Below are 25,545 nucleotides of genomic sequence, written 5' to 3' on the forward strand. Positions count from 1 at the left end.
AAATTGCGATTTTTTACATGTAAAAAAATTGTAAAATTGCATTTTCTAAATATTTTTAAATTTGTAAAATGGTGATTAAAATTTTATTTTTACATTTTCTAAAATGGCGTGTTTTCTAAATTTGTTAACATTTTCTAAAATGGTGATTTTCTACATTTTATAAAACATTTCTAAAAAGGCGATTTTCTATTTTTTTTAATTTTCTAAAATTGTGATTAACATTTTTTTTCATTCTAAAATGGCATTTTTCTAAATTCGTTAAAATATTCTAAAATGATTATTTTCTACATCGTTAAAAACATTTTTTAAAACATTTTAAAAAACATTTCTAAAATGGCGATTTTCTATTTTTTATTTTCTACAATGGTGATTTAATTTTTTTCCAAAAAAAATCTAAAATTGCATTTTTCTACAATAAAAAAATTCTAAAATGGTGTTTTCTAATTATTTTAAAATTTGTAAAATGGTGATTTAAAATTTATGAAATTTTCTAAAATGGCGTTTTTCTAAATTTGTTTACATTTTCTAAAATGGTGATTTAAAAAAAGTTTTTTTAATTCTAAAATGGCGATTTAAAATTTTTTTTTTAATTTTAAATAGTGATTTAAAAAATGTTTTTTTAATTGTAGTGCAATTTTTCAAAATTTGATAACATTTTCTAAAATGGTGATTTTCTACATTTTATAAAACATTTCTAAAAAGGCGATTTTCTATTTTTTTTTTAATTTTCTAAAATTGTGATTACATATTTTTTCATTCTAAAATGGCATTTTTCTAAATTCGTTAAAATATTCTAAAATGATTATTTTCTACATTGTTAAAAACATTTTTAAAAACATTTTAAAAAACATTTCTAAAACGGCGATTTTCTATTTTTTATTTTCTACAATGGTGATTTAATTTTTTTACAAAAAAAAAATCTAAAATTGCATTTTTCTACAATAAAAAAATTCTAAAATTCTGTTTTCTAATTATTTTGAAATTTGTAAAATGGTGATTTAAAATTTATGAAATTTTCTAAAATGGCGTTTTTCTAAATTTGTTTACATTTTCTAAAATGGTGATTTAAAAAAAGTTTTTTTAAATTCTAAAATGGCGATTTAAAAAAATGTTTTTTAATTTTAAATAATGATTTAAAAAATGTTTTTTAATTGTAGTGCAATTTTTCTAAATTTGATAACATATTCTAAATTGGTGATTTTCTACATTTTTACAAACATTTTTAAAATTTTGAAAAATCTTCTGAAATTGCGATTTTCATTTTTTTATTCTAAAATGGTAATTTTCTACGTTAAAAAATTGTAAATAGCAATTTTCGACATTAAAAAAATCAAAAATATCGATTTTCGACATTTAAAAACGTTTTTTAAAATGCTGACTTTCTAAATGTTTAAATATTTTCAAAAATGGCAATTTTCTAAATATTTTAAAAAATTATAAAATGGTGATTGTTTGTTGATTCTATTATAGCGATTCTCTAAATTTTTCAACATTTTATAAAATGGTGACAATTAAACAAAAGAACAATCATTTCCGCTCAACTATGATAAAAAAGTTTAAGTTAAAAAAAATGAATGAAATATTTAATTTCAATTTTCAATGTCACTTCAATTTTGTTCTGCATATTTTTAATGAACCAAAACACATGCTAAAGATAGCTGAAATACAAATTAATAACGGCAAATGTCAAACACCGAACGGCTCGCTGAAATTGATTTCAATGAATTGCTGTTATATGAACGTTGCAAGTACAGCAAAAGGACAGTCCTCAATGCGAAAAAGAACCCCCCATATTTTAAGGGACATTTTACATAATACCACCGGTGTCAAACTCAAGGCCCGGGGGGCACAAATCGGTGTGAAATTGCATGCTCATCTATTGAAGTAGCTCGCGAGCTGGCTAGCTCTCTTTTTATTCAGCTAGTTGGCTAATGCTAGCTAGCTACTTAGCTGGCTATCCATTTTCTATCTATTTGCTATCTAGCTATCTATCTATTTGCTATCCATTTGCTATCAATTATCAAGGCACCTAGCTTGCTATCTATTTGATATCTATTAGCTATCTGGCTGGCTAGCTACCTATGTAGCTGGCTATTTATTAGCTATATGGCTATCTAGCTAGTTAGCTATCTAGCTATCTATCTATTAGCTACCTGTTAGCTAGCTAGCTAGCTTACTGTCTATTTGAGTTACTTCTGGGTTGAGTGAATGCTGCCGCATGTGGCTGCCGCTGCTCACCCGCAGAAAAACTGATCCTGTGACTGTAAAGTGACCTTGAGAGTTTTGAAAGGCGCTTAGAAATGAATTGTGTATTATTATTATTATTATTATTATTATTATTATTATTATTATTATATGTAAAGAATGTCCGCCAAGTTTACATTTTTAACATACCAAATCTGCCCCCCGCCCTTTGCACCCCTGTGCAGCTTCATGCGCAAAACGTTTTTGGATGAAATAAGAGGAGAATTTCTCCACACCGCTTCCCTGTTTGCCAGTAGGTGGGGCTTGTCTCCTTTTCACTGGAGAGAAGGAGGAGGAGGAGGAAAGCTGGAACTGGAGATGATTAAGGCGGCAAGAGAGGATGGGGGCGATCAAGAGAAAGAGAGAGAGAGAGAGCAAGCGTCAGCACTCGCTACGATAAAAGGGCAGATGGTAACGGCGGGCAAGGGGGAGAGCAAAGATCAGCGCCGCCGCTCCACACCCGCGTTCGCCACGTCGCGCGGGAAACTGCCTGGGAGGAAGCATCGGCGTCGGCGGCGCGCTGACCATGCTGATGCTGCCCGTGCTTCTTCCTCCTCTTCTTCTTCTTCTCTGAGCCCACGCCGACAAGACGCAGCGGCAGCAGCGGAGGTGGAAAAAGTGCGGGAGGACAAAAAGGACAAGAAGATCCAAAGAAGGACAAAAGAACCGTAAACTATTTCAAGGAGAAACTTGCCCAAGAACCAAGAACTGATCTGGTGCCCACTCGAGTCCGACCAAAGTCGTAAAGTGGTGGAGGAACTTCCAATGGCGTGCTACTACATCGTGATCAGCTCCACCCACCTCCGTGACGGACAGCTACGGAGCATCAAAGGGGTGTTCCGAGGACCAATCGGAGCCGACGGACACAAAAACAAGCCGACGGTACCTTGCCCATCTTTCGCACATCAATGAAAACATAAGCCGGCGGCGTGGGGGGGGGGGGGGGGGGCAAACGTTATCGGGGGTCCTCAGTAAGGGGAGGTGGGGCAGAAAGGAGTCATCTTTTCTTCAAGGCGTAGAACAAAAACTACAGGTAACATTCGACTTACGACCGAGTTCCGTTCCGACCAAACGGTCATAAGTCAAAATGGTTGTAAATCGAAATCCATTCAAAATGTTCAATAGAGAGTCGGAAGCTAAATGACTGGCAAACTCCCCGCCTGGTGCCATCACACGGTCGATTGCTGTGCGACAGTGAGATGCTGGATGGCTGGCCAAAATTGTTCTACGCGTTGCGGGCCTGCTAGCGTGTTGCGGTGCCAGGCGTAGAATTAAAATTTTTAAAATAGGGTCTGAAGATCATCGTCGTAAGTACGTGTGGTCGTAAGTACGTGTGGTCGTAAGTCGAACCGGTCGTAAGTTGGATATTACCTGTATGCGCAAAACTCATCTTTAAAAATTCCTGAATTGGTTCGGGTTTTTTTTTCATGCTTGGGTGCCGATAAAGCGCTGGCCAGACCTCTGGCAATATGTTATCCCTTCCGCGAGGGGGCAGAATTTGCCTTTTGTCCATGTTAGCGCTTTGTTACAGCTTTAGCTATTGTTAAAATGCTATTTAAATCAATGCATGTATTGTATTTTGTACATCCGCCCCCAGTTCAAGCTCAGACAACTCCAAACCCATATAACTTAGGAATTAATTGTTTTTTTTTACTGATGAAAGAAGATAGTCTAAGGTTTCGTACACTAAATTGAATGTTTATGTCGTCCTAAAAGTCAATATTCTGTGGGTCCTGGAATTCGAGTGACATTGACAAAAACCCTGGCACTGAAGTGGACACATTTTTACCACATCGTCTGTCAGTCAATGAGTTAATGAAAAATTCTTTTTCAAATCTGTAGTCAAGAATAACGACTAATGTAGCCACAGTGTCTTATTGTGCCGGTCCCAAGCCCGGATAAATACAGAGGGTTGTGTCAGGAGGGGCATCAGACGTAAAAAAAATTGCCAAAACAAATATGCGAATCAAACCTATGAATCCCATACCGTATCGGTCGAGGCCCGGCTTAACAATGGACGCCATTGGTACTGTTGACCTTCAGGGTGCCAGTGGAAAATGGACTACTGTTGGTCGAAGAAGGAGAGGAGGGATGTGTGCCTAGAAGAAAAGAGAGAAATGGAATGCCAAGAGTAGGAACTTCGAATGTAGGAACAATGACAGGTAAAGGTAGAGAGCTGGTTGACATGATGCAGAGAAGGAAGGTAGACATACTGTATGTCCAGGAGACCAGGTGGAAAGGGAGTAAGGCTAGAAGCTTAGGGTCAGGGTTTAAGTTGTTCTATCATGGTGAAGACAGAAAGAGAAATGGAGTTGGGGTTATCTTAAAAGAGGAGTTTGTTAGGAATGTCTTAGAAGTAAAAAGAGTATCAGATAGAATGATGAGTCTGAATCAGAATCAGAATCAGAATCAGAATCAGAATACCTTTATTCGTCCCGCAATGGGGAAATTTGCAGTCCACAGCAGCAATTGAAGAGGGGTTGGGGTGGGAGTGAAAGGATAGAAAACAAGATATTCTAAGCATAACAAAATAAAAATGTCAACTGTATACTGTGCAAATGTAGATGTGCAAAAACCGTTCTATAAACAAGACTGTACATAGTGCAGAATCAAGAAATGCATTTAGATATATTGCAACAACCCATATTTACAAGTGTCCAGTTTTTTTGTTTTTTTTTTCATATGCGAGATCATTGAGAATTGTGAAGCCTGACAGCAGTCGGTAGGAACGAGCGGCGGTACCTCTCCTTCTTGCAGCGCGGGTGTAATAGTCTCTGGCTAAAGGAGCTACCCAGAGCTGTCAGGATGGGCAGGAGGGGGTGGGAGGGGCTGTCCGTCATAGCTTTTAGTTTAGCTAGCGTCCGTCTGTTGCCCACCTCCTCTAGAGAGTCCAGCGAGCAGCCCACGACAGAACTGGCCCGCTTGACAAAGCGCTCCAGTCTTTTTCTGTCCCGGGTGGTGATGCTGCCAGGTGAAGCTAGAAATTGAAGGCGTGATGTTCAATGTTGTTTGTGGGTATGCCCCACAAGTAGGATGTGAGCTGGCAGAGAAGGAGAAATTTTGGTTGGACTTTGATGAAGTCATACAGAACATCCCGAGAAGTGAGAGGGTTGTAATTGGTGGAGACTTCAATGGACATGTTGGCGCAGGAAACAAAGATGATGAGGAGGTGATGGGCAGGTTTGGACTCCAGATGAGGAACGCCGAAGGACAGATGGTGGTTGACTTTGCTAAGAGAATGCAAATGGCTATTGTGAATACTTTCTTTCAGAAGAGACAGGAACATAGGGTGACCTATAAGAGTGGAGGCAGAAGTACACAGGTAGACTACATTGTGTGTCAACTGCGCCATCTAAAGGAAATCAGTGACTGCAAAGTAGTGGTTGGTGAGAGTGTAGCCAGACAGCATAGGTTGGTGGTGTGTAGGATGACGCTGGCAGTGATGAAGATGAAGAAACCAAAGGCTGAAGTGAGGACAAAATGGTGTAAGTTGAAAAAGTAAGAGTTTTGCATGACATTTAGGAAGGAGGTAAGACAAGCACTGGGTGGGCAAGAGGTCCTTCCAGATGACTGGCAAACTACAGCGAACATAATCAAAGACACAGGTCGGAAAGAACTTGGTGCATTGAGTGGAAGAAAGGTAGATAAGGAGACTTGGTGGTGGAATGGGGAGGTGCAGGAGTGTATACAGAGAAAGAGGTTAGCAAAGAAGAAGACGGACGAGAGTAGACAGCAGTACAAGAAGATGATGCGCACGGTTAAAGTAAAGGTAGCAAAGGCCAAACAAGAGGCCTATGATGATTGTATGCTCGGATGGACAGCAAGGAAGGCGAGACTGATCTTCACAGGCTGGCGAGACAGAGAGTCAAAGATGGTAAGGACCTGCAACAGGTTCGGGTGATTAAGGATAGAGATGGCAATGTATTAAAAGGTGCCAGTAGTGTGATGGCAAGATGGAAAGAGTAATTTGAAGAAATGATGAATGAGGAAAATGAGAAGGAACAAAGAGTAGAAGACGTGACTGTTGTGGGCCAAGATGTAGCAAACATTAGCAAGGATGAAGTGAGGAGGGCGTTGAAGAGGAGGAAGGGGGGAAAGTCACACGAGCCTGATGATTTACCAATCGAGGTATAGAAGTGTCTTGGAGAGGTGGCGGTGGTGTTCCTGACTGGGTTATTCAACAAGATCTTAAATGATGAACAGATGCCTGAAGAATGGAGACGAAGTGTACTCGTGCCCATTTTTAAGAACAAAGGAGATTTGCAGAGTTGTACTAACTACAGAGGAATAAAGTTGATGAGCCATACAATGAAACTCTGGGAAAGAGTAGTTGAAGCTAGACTGAGAGCAGAAGTGAACATTTGTGAGCAGCAGTATGGCTTCATACCCAAAAAAAAAGAGTATGACAGATGCAGTGTTTGCTTTAAGAATGCTGATAGAGAAGTACAGAGAAGGTCAGAAGGAATTGCATTGTGTCTTTGTAGATCTGGAGAAAGCGTACGACAAACTGTGGCATTGCATGAGGAAGTCTGGATGACGGAAAAGGATATCAGAGCGGTGCAGGACATGTATCATGACTGTAAGACAGTTATGAGGTGTGCTGTCGGTGTGACGGAGGAATTCAAGGTGGAGGTGGGACTCCACCAGGGGTGAGCTCTGAGCCCCTTCTTATTTGCTATGGTGATGGATAGGCTGACAGACAATGTTAGAAAAGAATCTCCTTGGACCATTATGTTTGCAGATGACATTGTGATCTGTAGCGAGAACAGGGAACAGGTGGCGTAGAAACTAGGGATGTGGAGATATGCCCTGGAAAGGAGAGGAATGAAGATCAGTCTCAGCAAGACGGAAAATATGTGTGTGAATGAGAGGGATCCAAGTGCAAGAGTGATGCTACAGGGAGAAGAGATAAAGAAGGTGGAGGATTTTAAGTACTTGGGGTCAACTGTCCAGAGCAATGGAGAGTGTGGAAAAGAGGTGAAAAAGCGTGTCCAGGCAGGTTGGAGCGGCTGGAGAAAAATGTCAGGGGTGATGTGTGATCGAAGGTTTTCAGCCAGGATGAAAGGAAAAGTGTATAAAACAGTTTGGACTGGAGACGGTGCCACTGAAGAAAAGACAGGGAGCAGAGCTGGAGGGAGCAGAGCTGAAGATGTTGAGGTTTCCTTTGGGAGTGACCAGGTTGGATAGGTTTAGGAATGAGTACATTAGAGGAACAACTCATATTAGAGGCTTTGGAGATAAAGTCAGAGAGGCCAGACTGAGATGGTTTGGACATGTCCAGAGGAGAGTGACCGGCTATATCGGGAGAACGATGCTGAGCCTTGAACTGCCAGGCATGAGACCGAGAGGAAGACCGAAGAGGTACTTTATGGATCTGGTCAAAGAGGACATGAAGGTAGCTGGTGTGAGAAAAGAGGATGCACAAAACCAGGATAGATGGAGGACATTGATTCACTGTGGCGAGCCCTGAAGGGAAAAGCCGAAAGGAAAAGGAGAAGAGTCAAGAATAACGACTGTTGTTGTGAATTACGTACGGCAATTTGACATTTTGGTTTGTACTTCAGCAAGCATCATCGAATTTCACAAATTTCGTTTGCTTTCGCAGACCAAATCAAATAATGTGGCGGGCCAGATTTGGCCCCTGGGCCTCAACTTTGACAACGGTGCTATACATAGTAATTATTTTGGGCTAAAACGCCTCACTGTACATCAAGGGTGGCAACCGCATTTTTTACCGCATGCCACATTGTTGTTATGGTTGATTCGCTTTGGCGGACTGAATAAAATAATGTAGCGGGCTTGATTTGGCCCCCGGTCCTCGACTTTGACACCTGTGCTATAAATGGTCTTTTTTTTCTGGCTAAACGCGCCTTACTATACATCAAGGGTGTCAAAGAAATTGTTTACCGTGGGCCACATTGTAGTTATGGTTGATTTACTTTCACAGGCCGAATGAAATGATGTTGCGGGCCAGATTTGCCCCCCGGGAATTGACTTGGACACCTGTGTTATTTCTCAATGTACAGTAAAGTCTCGTTATATCGATATCGGATATATCGATAGTCCCGGTTATATCGATACTATTTCTACGCACGCGCGGAGAAAATTACATGCAAACAGGGTCGGATATATCGATAGTCCCGGTTATATCGATATTTTTTCGCACTCCCTTGAATATCGATATAACGAGACTTTACTGTATTTTTTTTTCTAGTTTATGTGTGAGGCAGAGTAGGCTTGGCAAAGTGCAAAAAAATGCTAAAAAATGTGAGCCTCCTAGCACAAATGTCGAAAAACTATGCGGGTCCCCTTCCCCTAAAGTATAAGATAACCCTGATGTCTCACAACTGAGACATTCCCAATTCACAGCAGCTAAGTGATGAAAAGTGATGAAATTGGATGAGTGAATTTGGACAAAGAATGCAGATATTGGCCCTTTTTTGATTGATATTGCAACAGTTTGTAAAAAAAGAGAAAAAAATGACCCGCCATTAGCCAAATGCTAATGTGCTCATGAAGCATTAGGAGGAATAAAAAAAAAAAAACACACATAAATCTTGATTTGTAGCAAAATGCTCTCGAAGCCAAAAAGCGGCTGCCAAGAAAAGCCGGGGTGGGTTGCCAGACTCAACCAGCGAGCGTGTTTCCAATCTCGAAAAATTTCGCTTCGTTGACTTTTTGCTTGTACAGTAATACCTCGGCTTACGAACGCTTTAGCTCACGAACTTTTCGCTTTACGAACGTTAAATTCGTGAGAATATAATCTTGGCATACAAATTAGTTTTCGGCGGACGAACCAAACCACACAGCGCCACCGTGGCTGGCGGATGAGTTTTTCCATACCCCCTTTAAAGGACAACCGACGTCACTTTTTTGTTTCTTAACTGACATCAGAAAAACATTTTATACCATCTAAAATACCCAAAACACGCAGTATTATATTTTTATTCAAATGCAAAACACCAATAAGAATGACTTAAAGTGTCCAAAATCTGCAAAAAATTGAGCTGCGAATTGGGTATTTTCAGAAAGTCCCGCCCCCAGTTCACGACGTCACGCCAAGACGTCTTGCATTGCTGGAGAATCAAAACAATGGCTTCGGATTCGGATAATTTGCTTTCTTGTTACACATCCAGTTATGAATATGATTCAAATAGTTCTGAAGAAGAAAGCATACATGTTTGCAATCGATTAAAGAATTTATTCCGTGTCATTTTGAGGCATCTGGACTGCAATGTAGCGTCCCAGAAAAGCGGCAGAAAAAATTCCTGTGAGGAATGAATCAGCCCATTTCCACAGGCTTATAAATTCCTTCCATGGAGCTTGGACGCCCTCTTCTGGCGGCTTTTGGGTGTAACACGAGGTCTTCAGACCGAACAAGCACAGCAAAATACATTGACGTGTTGGAAGGACTGCTACAATGTGTCTTTTTTTCCGGTCAGGGGCGTTCCTTTAGTGACGTCATGTACAGACTCGTCACCAACTCAAAAACAAGACTTCCTGAATATTCAGTGCGAGTCTTAAAACGTAAAATATAGCTATATGCGGTGGAATCTTGTTAAAATCCACTCAGTAGAAGTCATTTGAAGGCATTTTACAAATTATGGACACAACTTGTCTGGAGATGTCGGTTGTCCTTTAAGTGCAGGCGTGGTTTGCTATTGAGTGCAGTACTTTTGCTATTAGTCAGTATTAAGCCGTAGAGGACACAAAAGAAAATGACGGTCAAGAAGAAGAAAAAGCTCATCGAAAAAAAAACACAGAGGAGTGCGTTTGTGTGACTTAGCGTCCCAGTACCAGTACGTTAAATTGCTACATATAGCCAAGGGTGTTTTTGTGTTGTCTAAGCAACGGTCTCAGGCAATAGAAGAGGTTGAAAAACTTCTGTTGATTTGAATTACCGAAAAGCAGCTTGCAGGGAACAGTGTGAGTGAGGGTGTTATCGCCAAGAAAGCACGCCAACTTCATGCGGATATTGTCAAGAAGCAACTACATCAACCATCACAAAGATCAATAAAACGACTTGATTTTACAGTCTACTTTATTTCTTTCATTACAATCCAATAAGCACATCTATTCGACATAAAATAAGGTACATTTTGTGCAGTTTTAAGGCTTATTTAGTGGAAAATTATGTTTTATGGTGATCTAGGAATGGATTATTCTCGTTTTAATTGTTTCTTATGGGAAATAAATGTTTGGAAGACACATTTTTTGCGTTACACACCCTTTCTGGGAACCAATTAAGTTCGTAAGACGAGGTATGCTTTTCCTCTCTTTTTTTGGCTCAATAATTCAGCGTCATTAATAATATCATCCCCCCCCCCCGGAGCTCCGTCGGTGACATGAATTCCCCCAGCGCGACGCCCCCCCGGTCGCGTGGTCAACACCCCCCGCTTCCACCGCATCCTTTGGCCCCGTCCGTCTCCTGGAGTTGATTGTCAGCTCTTTAATCAAAGTGTTTGCACAGTTAATTAATTGCCACCCCATTTGCTTAATTGACTGGAGGCGCAGTGAGGCAAATGGGCTGGGGGATGGGGATGCAGATGGTGGGTAGGGGTCGGCTGAGCGTTAAGCGCTCTGGTGGCAGTGGCGACGCCGGCGAGCCAGCCTGGCCTGGCCTGGCCCCCGAATACCTGGCGCCGGGGCTCCTTAGATGAGTCGCCATGGCGACTTTGAGAAATTAAAATCCCTAACCACCCGTCGCGTTCCGGCACGTAGGGTGTCACGTAGGGAAAATATGCAAACGAGAGTTTTATCGAATTTGATCATGAAATAATAATAATAATAATAATAATAATAATAATAATAATAATCTTCTTCTTTTCCTTTCGGCTTTTCCCCTCAGGGGTCGCCACAGCGAATCAATGTCCTAACCTGGTTTTGTGCATCCTCTTCTCTCACACCAGCTACCTTCATGTCCTCTTTGACCACATCCATAAACCTCCTCTTTGGTCTTCCTCTCCATCTCCTGCCTGGCAGTTCAAGGCTCAGCATCCTTCTCCCGATATAGCCGGTCACTCTCCTCTGGACATGTCCAAACCATCTCAGTCTGACTTTCTCTCCAAAGCCTCTAATATGAGTTGTCCCTCTAACGTACTCATTCCTGATCCTATCCAACCTGGTCACACCCAAAGAAAACCTCAACATCTTCAGCTCTCCTACCTTCAGCTCTGCTTCCTGTCTTTTCTTCAGTGGCACTGTCTCCAGTCCAAACATCATGGCTGGCCTCACCACTGTTTTATACACTTTTCCTTTCATCCTAGCGGAAACCCTCCTATCCCACATCACACCTGACATTTTTCTCCAGCCTGCATTGACACACTTCTTCACCTCTTTTCCACACTCTCCATTGCTCTGGACAGTTGACCCCAAGTACTTAAAATCCGCCACCTTCTTTATCTCTTTTCCCTGTAGCATCACTCTTGCACTTAGCTAGCTATCTCGCTAGCTATCTCTCTTTCTATTCACCTATCTGGCTAATCCCTTACATTGCAGGTTTTAAAGTCTGGCCCGTCAGATCATTTTATTCGGCCCACCAAAGCAAATCAAATTCCATGCTCATCTATTAAGCTAGTTAGCTAGCGAGCAAGCAAGCTAGCTCTCTTTCTATTCAGCTAGTTGGCTAATCCCTCACATCACAGGTGTCAAAATCAAGGCTCAGGGGCCAAATCTGGCCCGCCACTTCCTTTTATTCCACCACGTAAGCAAATCAAACTTGTGAAATACCATGCTTATCTATCAAGCTAGCTAGCGAGCAAACTAGCTAGCTGTCTTTCTATTCACCTAATTGGCTAATCCCTTGCATCGTAGGCGTCAAAAGGCAAATACTGCCACCCTGAATGCATCAAAACACCGCCCTGTTAATCAAATACAGTACCACTATTACGACCGTTTTATGCTAATACATATAATGTAAAAAAATGCATTGAGGCGCTATTCTTGAATGAACCTGCCGACTAAACGTTGCATTTTTTTGGGGGGGAATAAGGGAAGAAAAGAAGTGACAGCTGTGTAGATTTTGTCATTAATTAGGAGATTATGGCCATTGCTGACGATTTGTAATCAGTTCTGAGCGTAATCCTCACAATACCAGTTGAGACTCAGCTCCCAAGGTCATGCGCTCGCTCGCTCGCTCTCGATTGCGCGCCTGCTCGTCATCTGTCTCATTTTGAAGCTCATTCGCTGCCATTCATGAATTTATTCGGGAATTGGAAATAGGACATTTGTATTTTTTTAAATTAATAAATTAACACATTAATATATTGATAAATAATTACATTTACTTAATTTAAAATAAAATAAAATAAAATTCATTACATTAAATTATATTCAATTACATTATTTCATATTAAATTAATTCATGAAATAATTTTTTTAACTAATTAATTTATAATAAATAAATTAATAAAACTATGGTCATTAATATTCATAAATACATAATTTCATTAAAATTACATTCAATTCAATTGTTCGGGTTTTATTTTTTCATGCTTGTGTGCCGATAAAGCGCTGGCCAGACCTCTGGCAATGTTTTTTTTTTTTTCCCTGCCACAAGGGGGAAGCATTTGTCTTTTTTCCATGTTAGCGCTTTGTTACAGCTTCAGCTGTTGGCTGTTGTTAAAGGGCTATAAAAAACCAATATGTATTGCATTGTATTTTATACAGTTGCCCCCATTTCATGCTCGGATAACTCCAGATCCATATCATTTAGGAATTTACTCTTTTTTTTTGTATGATGAAAGAAGAGAGTCTAAGGTTTCTTACACTGCATTGAATGTTTATGTAGTCCTAAAACTCAATATTCCTTATGTCCTGGAATTCAAGTGACAATGACAAAAACCCTGGCACTGGAGTGGACTCATTTTTCCACGTCATCTGCCAGTTAATGAGTTAAAAACATGTCAGGTTGCGGTGAGAATTGAGATAGGAAAATCTCCATTTGGATAAATTATTTTGGAGGGGTGGTGGTGGGGCAAAGTCCATTTGAGGATTAGGATCATTTATTAGTGGGAAGGCGTCGGAGGAGGTGGTATAGGGGGTCTTGATTGAGCCATGACTTCGCTCGGTAATGGAGGTCAAGAGAGCAAATGGTGAAAATCAAAAGTTACACTGAAGACTTGCTGCGGCGTTTCTCATCTCTGATGCACTCGTGGCACATCAAGCAAGCACAAATGAGACACGCACACCGCTAAGCTAATTCAACCACTTTGGAATAAATAGCCTGAGAAGTTGCGTTTTTTTTTTTTAAAGGACCATGACAATTCTGATATTAGATCCATTCATCCATCCATTTTCCATACCGCTTATTCCTCATTAGGGTTGTGGGGGGTGCTGGAGCCTATCCAAAAATAAAAAATAAATAAATAAAGGGATAAGGGGGAAGGGATTAGCCAGCTATCTGAATAGAGAGCTCATTAACTAGCTAGCCCTATTGCTAACTCGCTCGATAGCTAGCTCGATAGCTAGTTTGATAGATGACCATGGAATTTCACTAATCCATTACTTGGGTACGGGATTAGCCAACTAGCTGAATAGAAAGAGAGTTCGCTCGCTAGGTAGCTCTATTGCTAGCCAGCTCGTTAGATAGCTAGCTTGATAGATGAGCATCAAATTTCAAAAGTTTGATTTGGCCCCCAGGCGTTGACTTTGAGACCTGTGATGGAAGGGATTAGCCAGCTATCTGAAGAGAAAGAGAGTTTGCTCGCTAGCTAGCTCTATTGCTAGCTAGCTCAATGGATAGCTCGCTTGATACATGAGCATTGAATTTCAAAAGTTTGATTTGGCCTCCAGGCCTTGACTTTGAGACCTGTGATGGACGGGATTAGCCATTTAGCTGAATAGAAAGCGAGCTCGCTTACTAGCTAGCTCTGTTACTAGCTATCTTGACAGCTATCTAGCTTGATAGATGAGCATAGAATTTCAAAAGTTTGATTTGGCCTCCAGGCCTTGACTTTGAGACCTGTGATGGAAGGGATTAGCCAGCTATCTGAAGAGAAAGAGAGTTTGCTCGCTAGCTAGCTCTATTGCTAGCTAGCTCAATGGATAGCTCGCTTGATAGATGAGCATTGAATTTCAAAAGTTTGATTTGGCCTCCAGGCCTTGACTTTGAGACCTATGATGGACGGGATTAGCCATTTAGCTGAATAGAAAGAGAGCTCGCTTACTAGCTAGCTCTGTTACTAGCTAGCTTGACAGCTATCTAGCTTGATAGATGAGCATCGAATTTCAAAAGTTTGATATGGCCCCCAGGCCTTGACTTTCAGACCTGTGATGGAAGTGATTAGCCAGCTATCTGAAAAGAAAGAGAGTTTGCTTGCTAGGTAGCTCTATTGCTAGCTAGCTCAATGGGTAGCTAGCTTGATAGATGAGCATTGAATTTCAAAAGTTTGATTTGGCCTCCAGGCCTTGACTTTGAGACCTGTGATGGACGGGATTAGCCATTTAGCTGAATAGAAAGCGAGCTCGCTTACTAGCTATCCCTGTTACTAGCTATCTTGACAGCTATCTAGCTTGATAGATGAGCATAGAATTTCAAAAGTTTGACTTGGCCCCCAGGCCTTGACTTTGAGACCTGTGATGGAAGGGATTAGCCAGCTAGCTGAATAGAAAGAGATCCTGCTCGCTAGCTAGCTGTATTGCTTGCTAACTCGATGGGTAGCTAGCTTGATAAATGAGCATAGAATTTCAAAAGTCTGATTTGGTCCCCAGGCTTTGACTTTGAGACCTGTGATGGAAGGGATTAGCCAGCTAGCTGAATAGATAGAGAGCTCGCTCGCTAGTTAGCTCTCTTGCCTGACGGCCATGCGTGTCCTCCGCCTCCAGGACAGCATTTCCTGCCTCCCGAGAAAGTAAAACATTGTCCGTTTCAACCACATTTCCTAATGACGCGTGACAGCGCAGTGGCTGGGAATCACAGAGCTAACGTATATTTAAGATGATCGGAAGTCAGCTCCCGCATCAAAGTCTGAGTTTGTGTGTTTTTTTTTTTTTTTTTTTTTTTTTTTTGGGGTGCTGCGCAAACACATGTCAGATCTCGCTTACTTATTTAGAGGCGTGGTGCTCTCACGCCGTTTCATCCGAGGCCGCCCGCGTTGACGGAGATAAAATTAGTCGTGAGGATCCGAAGTGACTGACGCTTGTCGCGCGCGCTTGTTTGCCAATTAACTCTTGCCGTATATATGGCGTGCTATTCCGGGAAAAGGTGACGGATGCCACCGTTGGCTTCAAGTCACTCGTTATTGCTTCGCTTCGCTTCTTCAACTTGTTGGCGTCATGACTTACATTACTTACTTAGCTAACTTACTGGGGGGAGAACTTGCTCCAAAATTTGTTTTCCAAAACATTGATTACAGGAAGGAGTTTCAGCTTTTAAACAAGTGTCAAAGTCAAGGCGTCATTCTCAAACATTCCTAAAATAGCAAATAAACAAAGCGCGCATATGGACGCAGCACCCGTTTTGACCTAACCGATTTCAGGATAGTTTTAGCGTTAGCGGGATAGCTAACCAGCCCTGCTATACTGTGCTAGCATGATCCATTTTGGAGAGCATTGGTGAGTTTGCTAAAGGAGTACTCGTAAACCATATTTATTTTTTCTCTTTTATTATTAAACACAGGCATGAGAGTTGGGTTGGGGGGCTCATGATGCTAACAGCTAACAGCTAGAAGACAAGTTAATACTGTATTGTATTGTATTGTATTGTATTGTATTGTATTGTATTGGATTAGACTTTATTAGTCTCGCCGTGGAGAAATTGACATTTAACAGCAGCAAAGTGATGAAAGGAAGAGGAAATGAAAAGAAGAAATAGAAAAACAAAATACAGGAGCTGCTGTAAAGGCGCTCCTGTATTTTACTTTTGCGGGCTACTTGAAGTCAAAACGACAACAATAATAATAATAATAATAATAATAATAATAATAATAATAATAATAATAATAATAATAATAATAATAATAATGTGACCCCACACAAAAGATACAGACAGGTTAGTTTTACCGCTAGCCGGATAGCTCGCCAGCACTGATATACTCCGCTAGCATCATCCTTTTTGGAGAGCAGTGGCGAGCTGCTAAAGGTGTACTAGTAAACCCATATTTATATCAAAATTGATTATTTTCTCTTTTATTTTTAAACACGGGCATGAGAATTGGGGGCGGGGAGTGCTAGTGATGCTAACGGCTAACAGAAAGAAGGCAAGTTAAATGTTGAATTGTATTGGATTGGATTGATTGGATTAGATTTTATTAGTCTCGCAGTGGAGAAATTGACATTTCACCGCAGAAAAGTGATGAAAGGAAGAGGAAAGGAAAGGAAGAAGTAGAAAAACATAATACAGGAGGTGCTGTAAAGGCAACCACTCTTGAAGTTAAAAAAAAGTGACCAAACACAAAAGATACAGACAGGTTAGTTTTAGCGCTAGCTGGATAGCTAGCCAGCCCTGCTTGCCAGCAGTGGTGAGTTTGCTAAAGAAGTAATAGCAAACCCATTTATTTTTAAACGCAGGCATGAGAATTGCTGGGTGGTGGGGGGCTTGTGATGCTAACGGCTAACAGATAGAAGACAAGTTAAATGTTGAGGTTACTGTTAGCATGCATTCATCGGTAGCAACAGCATAACTTAAATTTAGGCAAAAAGCATGTGAAATGCTAATGCAACTCATCTCTCTTGGGTGGACACACACACACACACACACACACACACACACACACACACACACACACGCACACACACACACACACATACGCACACACACACACACAAACCACTCAGCACCTTTGACAGGTCATAAATTTGTTTGCAACGCCACAGTCTCAAACCGTAAGGCCAAGAATGACGGCCTGTGACCAAAGCGGCGTCAGAGTCGCAGGAAAAGGTGTCAATAAATCAACGGTAGCGACATTAGCGCAAGGGCCCATTTTTGGAAGCACTTAAGCGGCTGTTTAAAAGCTCGTTAGCAAGCCGTGACAAAACATCTGCGTCCGATCAACATCCTCGCCACCAGAGGGAAATTGTTCGGAAAAATGTGCGGATGGGAGGGTGCGGGGGGGGGGGGGGGGTTACGTTACATTACATTACATTAATTTACAATTTCATCCTCAGCTACACTTTTAACAAGAAAAAAATTGTGATGGCAATATGGCAAAAAAAAAAAAAAAAATGTCAGAAACTTTGTGACGTAGTAACGGCAAATTTAACTCATTCGCTGACATTCCCGAATTTATAAAAATGCATATTGCGGTAAGGAAGTGTCAAAGATGTTCGATCGGACACTGTGGACAAAGGCTCGGACACAGAAAGATTGTCTTTTACTGCAGGCAGGGTACGTACCGTATTTTCACGACCAAAGGGCGCACCGTGTGAAAAGGCGCAGTCTCATTTATGTGTGCCATTTCTGTATTTAACATACACATTGGGCGCACCGGATGAAAGGGTGCAAGTTTTATATACCGGTACATATCCTCTACTGCCATACGGGCGTCCGCCTCACAACAATACACAGGCATACAAGTGTGCGTATTTATAAAAACAGATCAGGAGCAAAACTGAGTTTAGTAGTGCTTTATTTATTAATTACAAAGTAAGAACATTTTGTAATCATCACTCAATAGGCATCGGCATTGTAAAAACAAGCACATTACCGGTAACAGTCAGTAATCAAACCCATCAAAGTCCTCATCCTCCGTCTCAGAATCGAACAGCTGCGCTAAACCAACGTTGCAGGTTCGCTTTCCTCACGGTCAGTCACTTTCTGTGCCGTGCGGCTCCTCGGAATTAATGCCGGCTTTTCCGAAAGCTCGAACCACCGTGCCAGCAGACACGTTATACCCCACGCATCCACAATCCATTGGCAAACTGTGGCGTAACATCCAGCCCTTTTTCGTTTGCCTTAATAATGACGCCTGCTGGAAATATCTCTTTCGGCAAAGTCTTTCTTTTAAAAATCACCATCGGCGGGAGCTTCTTTCCGTTAGCATGGCTGCCAAGCACAATAGGAAACAAAGCCTGATCGCGAGCTTTTCATAATAATTCGCCGGACGTTGCAGCGCTGCCGTAGTCCTGGCCCGGATGGAAAAGTGTTTCATAAAACATCACAGTTTCATAAAATGCCAGCACCAAGACGGATCTCCTTGGAAAGCCTTCAGTTTAAACTGAGCTTCATAACCATGTCTCTTTGCCATTTTCAGAGTTGTTAAAACAGCAATGTTCTGCATAAAGCACATACTGTCATGATCTGGTTGGCGACCAACGGGGGGGCGCTGTCGGCCCTGCCGGCAGCCTCGCAGGTGCTGGTCGTCTTAATCACTGACACTTAAAAGGACACCCGGCACGACCATCCGTGGTCGGTTCATTGTTTGCTGCATGTTTGTTGCATGCTGTGCATGTGTTTGTTTAACCTTGGCGGACTTTTACTTTTAGTCTTCTTTTGATACTTTGTATTTTTTTCATTCAGATGATTTTCATGTTTTACATTTTGTTCCTGCTGACCTTTAATTTAATACAATTTGTCAAACAACCTCCTGCTCCCTCCGGCCTGCTTTTTGGGATCCGTACCCGCCATCACCACCTCGCAAACCGTGACACATACCTGTTCTCGTATACACAAACCACACCCACACATCCCCCCTCATACTCTCTATCACGTCCGCCTCATGGTGGCCTCTAATACGTCCGCACTACAGGGCGCACCGCACATTTTCAAAAAAAATCTGAGACGTTTATATGCGCCTTATGGTCGTGAAAATACGGTAGCGTTTCGAGACAGACGCCCAAATTCTACAGCCCTCTGCCTAGCTATTTATTGAGAGTATACGCATATTAAAGTGATACATTCGTAAAACATAGTTTTCTTGATTAGAATACCACACCCCTGGACGTTCTAAGCACCAACACCTGTAAGCAATAAAACAGATATTTTAATTTGTGGTCTTTTCCATGAACTGCTAGATTTGAAACCTGGCTAATGAGCTCTTCATGTGAGGGAGTTTCCAGTCCTAAATTCTGTCTAAGGAAGGAGTTAGCCAAGTACTAAATTATGTATGTCCAAGGCTAGATCTCCTAGATCACAGGTGTCAAAGTCAAGGCCCGCGGGCCAAATCCGGCCCGCCACATCATTTTTTTCGGCCCGCAAAAGCAAATCAAACTTGTTAAATTCCATGATGATTGCTAAAATCTGAGCCAAAATTTCATATTTTTGGATGTCAACCACAATAAAAGTCATTATTCTTGACTTCAGATTTGAAAATGAGTTATTCATTAATTTGCTGTGTGCTCCATATGTAATATTTGAAGGGATTTAAACATTCTAATGGGTTCCCCAAATTCATAACGGCCCTCGAGAGGAAACCATAACTACAATGTGGCCCGCGGCAAAAAATGACTTTCACACCCTTGTCCTAGATGAAGATGACAGTTTAATAAGGTGCGTCTGTTCAATTCAGATTGACCCCAGGTTGTCTGTGCTTTCATTGTGTAGTCGAGTCACACATGTTCACTAAGCATATAAGATGAAACTTTTAAATATGATAACGTCTATTCTGGAAGTATCTTAAATAGTTTATCAAAACGAATGCTTTGTTGAGCACTAGCATGTTTGCGCGAGCAACGTTAGCGTCTTGGCGGGGAATTTGAGTGACAATGACAAAAACCCTGGCACTGGAGTAGACACATTTTTGCACATTGTCTGCCAGTCAATGAGTTAGCCAAGGGGTTCCAGAAACTCTAGACATATTTTTTGGGATCACAATTTATATGCTTGAATTATATGCTTGAACACTTCGTCAAAAGTTGCTGTCGTCAACTTTTCTTGTCACATTGGCTTTCCCTTCCGCGTGGGTTGTCTGTGATCCGAGTGTCGCGCGGCTGCTTTTAGTCACTTGCGACTTAATGAGGTGCTCTTAATGAATGTCTCATTCTCAGTGAAAAAAAAAATGTGTTGATGAGTCTTGTCGCTTTGAAGAGGGCCTGCGGTGTGAACCTGACTCACGAGCCAAAACTTTTTTAGCGGCGAACGTGCTTCCAAATGGCGTTTTTGGAGAAATTTTCACACTTTCACCAACGTTGGTCAGACAGACATGTTGCCGTGGCAACATCCATCCCGCCGACCAAGACAATTCATGTGGCGTCGCTTTCTCTGCATCACAAGTCAAGACATTTTCAATTCAATTCAAATTAATTTAATTAAAAGAAATGTATTTTAATTTATTTTTATTTGTTTAGTGTAATGTAATCATATTAAATGTAACTAAATTCAATGTCATGTTAATTAATTAATTAATTAATTAATTAATGTATTTAAATTACCATACCTGTATTTATTCGTTTATGTTTGTATTTATTGAAAATTAATTACTACAATTTTTAATTAAATGATGTAATGTAAAATAATGTAATTTAATAACATTTAATGTAATTTAATCGCATAAAATTTAACTTAATTCAATGTAATTTTAATTACATTATTTATTTATGTGTTTATGTAAATGGCCATGGCTGTATTCATTTATTTATTCGTTTATTTATTGTAATTTAATTTATTCATTTTTTTTCATTAATTAATTTAATGTAAAATAATGTTCTTTAACAAAAGTTTATGTAATTTAATTGCATTAAATATAACTTAATTCAATGTTACTTTAATTGTTATTTATTTATTAAAATTATGTAAAATAATGTAATTTAATGTAATTTTATCTAATTTAATTACATTACATTTAACTGAATTCAATGTAATTTTAATTAAGTTGTTTATTTATTTATTTAAATTGCCATAGCTGCAGCTTTTGATTTATTTATTTAAATTACCATAGCTGTATTAGTTTATTTATTTATTTCATCTAAATTAACGAGTTCAGTTTTTCATTAATTAATAATATGTAAAATAATGTAATTTAATATAATTTAATGTAATCTAATTACATTAAATTCAATTCAATGTACTTTTAATTAAGTTATTTCTTTAGTCGTATATTTATTTATTTGTATGACCATGTATTTATTTATTTATTGATTTATTTATTTATTTATTTATTTTGAAACAACTTCGTTACTCGCTCCATAAATTTGATCAAGACTAAGACTAAGTGTATGTGTGTGCATGTGTGTGTATGCGTGTGTGCGTGCGTGTGTGTATGTGTGTGCGCGTGTGTGTGTGTGTGTGTGTGCGTGTGACGGGAACTGTGTCGATGTGTGAAACATCACCCATGACTGTGCAGCCATCTGCTGCCTCCAGCCATTTATGTGTGTGCGTGCGTGTGTATGTGTGTGTGTTTGTGTGTGCGTGTGTGTGTGGTGTGTGTGTGGTCTTGTGACAACGCGGGTTCTTGGCTGAACCATTCAGCATATTTTGATGTGTGTAGTCATCACTTTCTTATTTGGAGTTACCTGGACCTCACAAATATGTTAAAACGGGAGTGTGTGTGTGTGTTTGTGTGTGTGTGTGTGTGTGTGTGTGTGTGTGTGTGTGTGTGTGTGTGTGAGTGCGTGTGTGTGTGTGTGTGTGTGTTTTTGAATGCACGTGTGTGTGTGTGTGTGTGTGTGTGTGTGTGTGTGTGTGTGTGTGTGTGTGTGTGTGTGTGTGTGTGTGTGTGTGTGTGTGTGTGTGTGTGTTCCTGTGACAGCGCGGGCACTTGGCTGAACCATCCGGCTTATTTACGATGTCGCGCGGAACACTGAGAGTTCTCCGTCTGGGCCCTCGGGGGGAAGCGCGTGAAACACGTCAACACAGAAGCGCTTCCTCCTTCTTTGACAGCCACTTTTTGTGATGTTTCCACGGTAACGACGGCTCGCCTCACTCGCCATCCGTCTTAGCGGGGGGGAAAAAAAGCACGGGCCGAACCTTCGCCTCTGAGTTTTTCCCGCAGCGCTCGCACCATTTCAAAGTGTCTTTAGGCTTTATTAGCGCTATAAGTCGTCTTGATGACCAGCGTGTCAATCCCGTGGCCGCGCTAGCTAGCGGCCGGCATCTTTTTCCGCAATGCCAAGCAACTTTTCAAAAAGCATACTGCGAGACACTGTGATCTTACGAACGGCTCCATTTTTCCTTACTTACGGAGGAAAAAAAGCAGATGCATGTGTCAAATTTCATTGCGCAATTTGATTAGCAAAATTTCACATGTAAACATGAATACTTTGAACAACATATTTGTAGTAATCATCAAGTGCAGTGATACCCCAGCTTACGAAGTTAATTGGTTGCCAGAAAGTGTGTGTAAGGCGAAAGTTTTGTCTTCCAAGTATTTATTTCCCATAGGAACTCATTAAAATGAAAATAATCCGTTCCCAGGTCCCCCTAAAACATAATTTTCGACTAAATAAACCGTAAAACTACACAAAATATACCTTATTTTATGTATAGTAAATGTGCTGTTGTATTGTCATTAAAGAAATAAAGTTTACTGTATAATAAAGTCCTTTTATTGACCTTTGTGATAGTTGTTGATGTATTTGCCTTTTGGTGATATCTGAGTGAAGTTGCCGTGCTTTCTCGGCGATAATACCCTCACTCACAATTTCTCCTGCTAGCTACTTTTCATTCATCCAAATCAACAGAAGCTTTTCAACCTCATCTATTGCCTGACACCGTTGCTTAGACAACACAGAAACACGCTTAATAGCTTCCTTGTTCTTAAGGATGGTAGAAATGGTCGACTTAGCGTATTGGTAGTGGGACGCTAAGTTCCACAAACGCACACCTCGTTGGTGTTTTTCAATGATCTCCTTCTTTTGCTCGACCGTCATTTTCTTTTGTGTCCTCTTTGGCTTAACACTAGCCTGCGGTGGGGTCTTTTTCGCTCTCATAATACCAAAAGTACTACACTTGATATCAAACCACGTCCGCACCCAAAGAAAGGGGGTGACGAAAACTAGTCCGCCAGCCACCAGCCAGCTTTTCGACTGCGTAGTTTGGTTCATCTGCCGAAAACTAGTTTGTCAGCCGAGACTATATTGTCGCAAATTTAATGTTCGTGAGGCAAAATGTTCGTGAGCTAAAGCATTCGTAAGCTGAGGTACCACTGTATAATGGTTCTAAAAAAAATAGGAATGATATGACGGCGAAAAAATAAAAAGGTAAAATGTCTCATTGAACTGATTTCAAAATAAAATTGCACTTGAGCGGAACTTTTGTTTCATATGGAGACTTTTTGCACGGACTTGTTTTCTCTGTGACTTTGCTTTTTATGAGTAGCATTATACATCGTACAAACGCAAGTAAGTAGACAAATAAATAGATTAATAACTGTCTTAATAAATTGCTTCATAAATAAATATGAATGATAATCAAGATCAGCCCTCCATGACCAGTTTCTTCTTCTGCAGTTGAACAGGAAGTCGACCATTTTGCTTCCTAGCAGCCATTTTGCTTCCTAGCAGCCATTTTGGATGAGATTTTTTTTCCCTACTTTTTTTAAACAGTGGTCAATCATAACACTTTTGACCAGCTGGTTTCTAAAGGGATTGATGTATTTCTTACGATGTATAATGTTTTTTTAAAAATAGGAATGATATTACAGGGAAAAACAAAATGGTAAAATTGAACTGATTTTCAAAATAAAATTCCACTTGAGTGGAACTTGTCTTTTCTGAATTTTTGTTTCTTCGAGAGACTTTTCGCACGGACTTGTTTTCTTTTTATAGATCAATAAATGTCTTAATAAATTATTACATAAATAAATACTAATGATGACCGTCAGCCCTCCATGGTCAGTTTCTTCTTATGCAGTTGAACGGGAAGTCGGCCATTTTGCTTCCCAGCAGCCATTTTGGATGAGATTATTGATATTTTTATACTATTTTTTTAATAGTGGTCAATCATAACACTTTAGAGGAGCTGGTTTTTAAGGGGATTGATGTATTTCTTATGATGTGTAATGTTTATGAAAAAATAGGAATGATATGACGGCGAAAAATAACTCGGTAAAATGTAACTGATTTCAAAATAAAATTGAATTTGGGCGTAACTTGTCTTCTCGGAACTTTTGTTTCTTCTATAGACTTTTCGCACAGACTTGTTTTCTCTTTATAGATGAATAAATGTCTTTGTTATTGTTATATAAATAAATATTAATGATAATCACCACCCATGGTCAGTTTCTCCTTATGAATTTGAACAGGAAGTTTCTGGTTTGCTTCCTAGTAGCCATTTTGGATGAGATTTTTTAAATTTTTATACTTTTTTTTCAACAGTGGTCGATCGTAAGACTTTTGACGAGCTGGTTTCTAAGGGGATTGATGTATTTCTTAGGATTTATAATGTTTATTAAAAAAATATGAATGATATTACAGCGAAAAAAAACACAGTAAAATTGAACTGATTTCAAAATAAAATTCCACTTGAGCGGAACTTTAGTTTCTTCTGGAGACCTTTCGCACTGACTTGTTTTCTCGGTGGTCAATGTCGCTTTTTATGAGTAGCCATATTTGTTAGCATTAACACGAGTGCTAATATTTAATGATAAATACTTCCGTTTTCGTCATTAAATATTATCAATATCTATAAATTATAATTGACAATTTTTGTGACCAGTTTTCACACGAATGGCGAAACATTTCTTTTGGACTTAGTTACTGATTTAAAAATTTTTGCGTTTCCCGTACAAACTTTCTTGTATGTCGTACACATCTAAAAATGCACACAAAAAACATACAGAATACGGCAAAATATGGCCGGATTGACAGGTATGCAAAAGCAACAAGTCATGGTCCTTTAAAGGACAACCGACACCACTTTTTTATTTCCTAACTGACATCAGAAAAACGTTTTATAGCATCTAAAATACCCAAAACACGCAGGATGATATTTTTAGTCAAATGCAAAACACCAATAAAAATGATTTAAAGTGTCCAAAAACTACTTCAAATTCAAACCGGAAGTGGCCAGTTACAGAAGGCCCCACCCCCTTGTTCGTGGTGTCACGCCAAGACGTCTTGCCTTGCTCGAGAATCAAAACAATGGCTTCCGATTCAGAGAAGATGCTTTCTTGTTACTCATCCAGTTATGAATATGATTCAAATAGTTTTGAAGAGGAAAGCATACATGTTTGCAATCGATTAAAGAATTATATGTGCCATTTTGAGGCATCTGGACAGAAATGTAGCATTCCAGAAAATGAAGAAGATGGCGCCAAAGCTCCGTTGGAAATGGGCTGATTTGTCTCCTGGGAATTTGTGTCAGCGAATATCAAATAGTTGTCTTGGTGCAACACACAACGATTCACCATCGCCATATGTGTTTTCCTTCTAATTTCGCCATCAACACAAAGTTTTTCAGACCAAACAAAGTACCGCAAAATGCATTGT

At 40.0% G+C, this 25,545-nt stretch overlaps 1 protein-coding gene across 1 annotated transcript in view; it reads left to right on the top strand.

Moving 5' to 3' along the window:
- Positions 1 to 2,754: 2,754 nt before the first annotated feature.
- The window catches only part of LOC148888939 (uncharacterized), a 67,098-nt gene continuing 44,307 nt past the window's right edge, over positions 2,755 to 25,545 (top strand). Inside the window, exon 1 of the mRNA XM_089011950.1 lies at positions 2,755 to 3,126. Coding sequence (XP_088868076.1) covers positions 3,010 to 3,126 — 117 coding nt within the window. The 5' untranslated portion in view covers positions 2,755 to 3,009. The remainder of the gene's footprint in view (positions 3,127 to 25,545) is intronic.

The sequence above is a fragment of the Hippocampus bargibanti genome, linkage group LG13 (genome assembly GCF_051943395.1).
Source record: "Hippocampus bargibanti isolate YZ-2025 linkage group LG13, ASM5194339v1, whole genome shotgun sequence".
NCBI classification, from domain to species: domain Eukaryota; kingdom Metazoa; phylum Chordata; class Actinopteri; order Syngnathiformes; family Syngnathidae; genus Hippocampus; species Hippocampus bargibanti.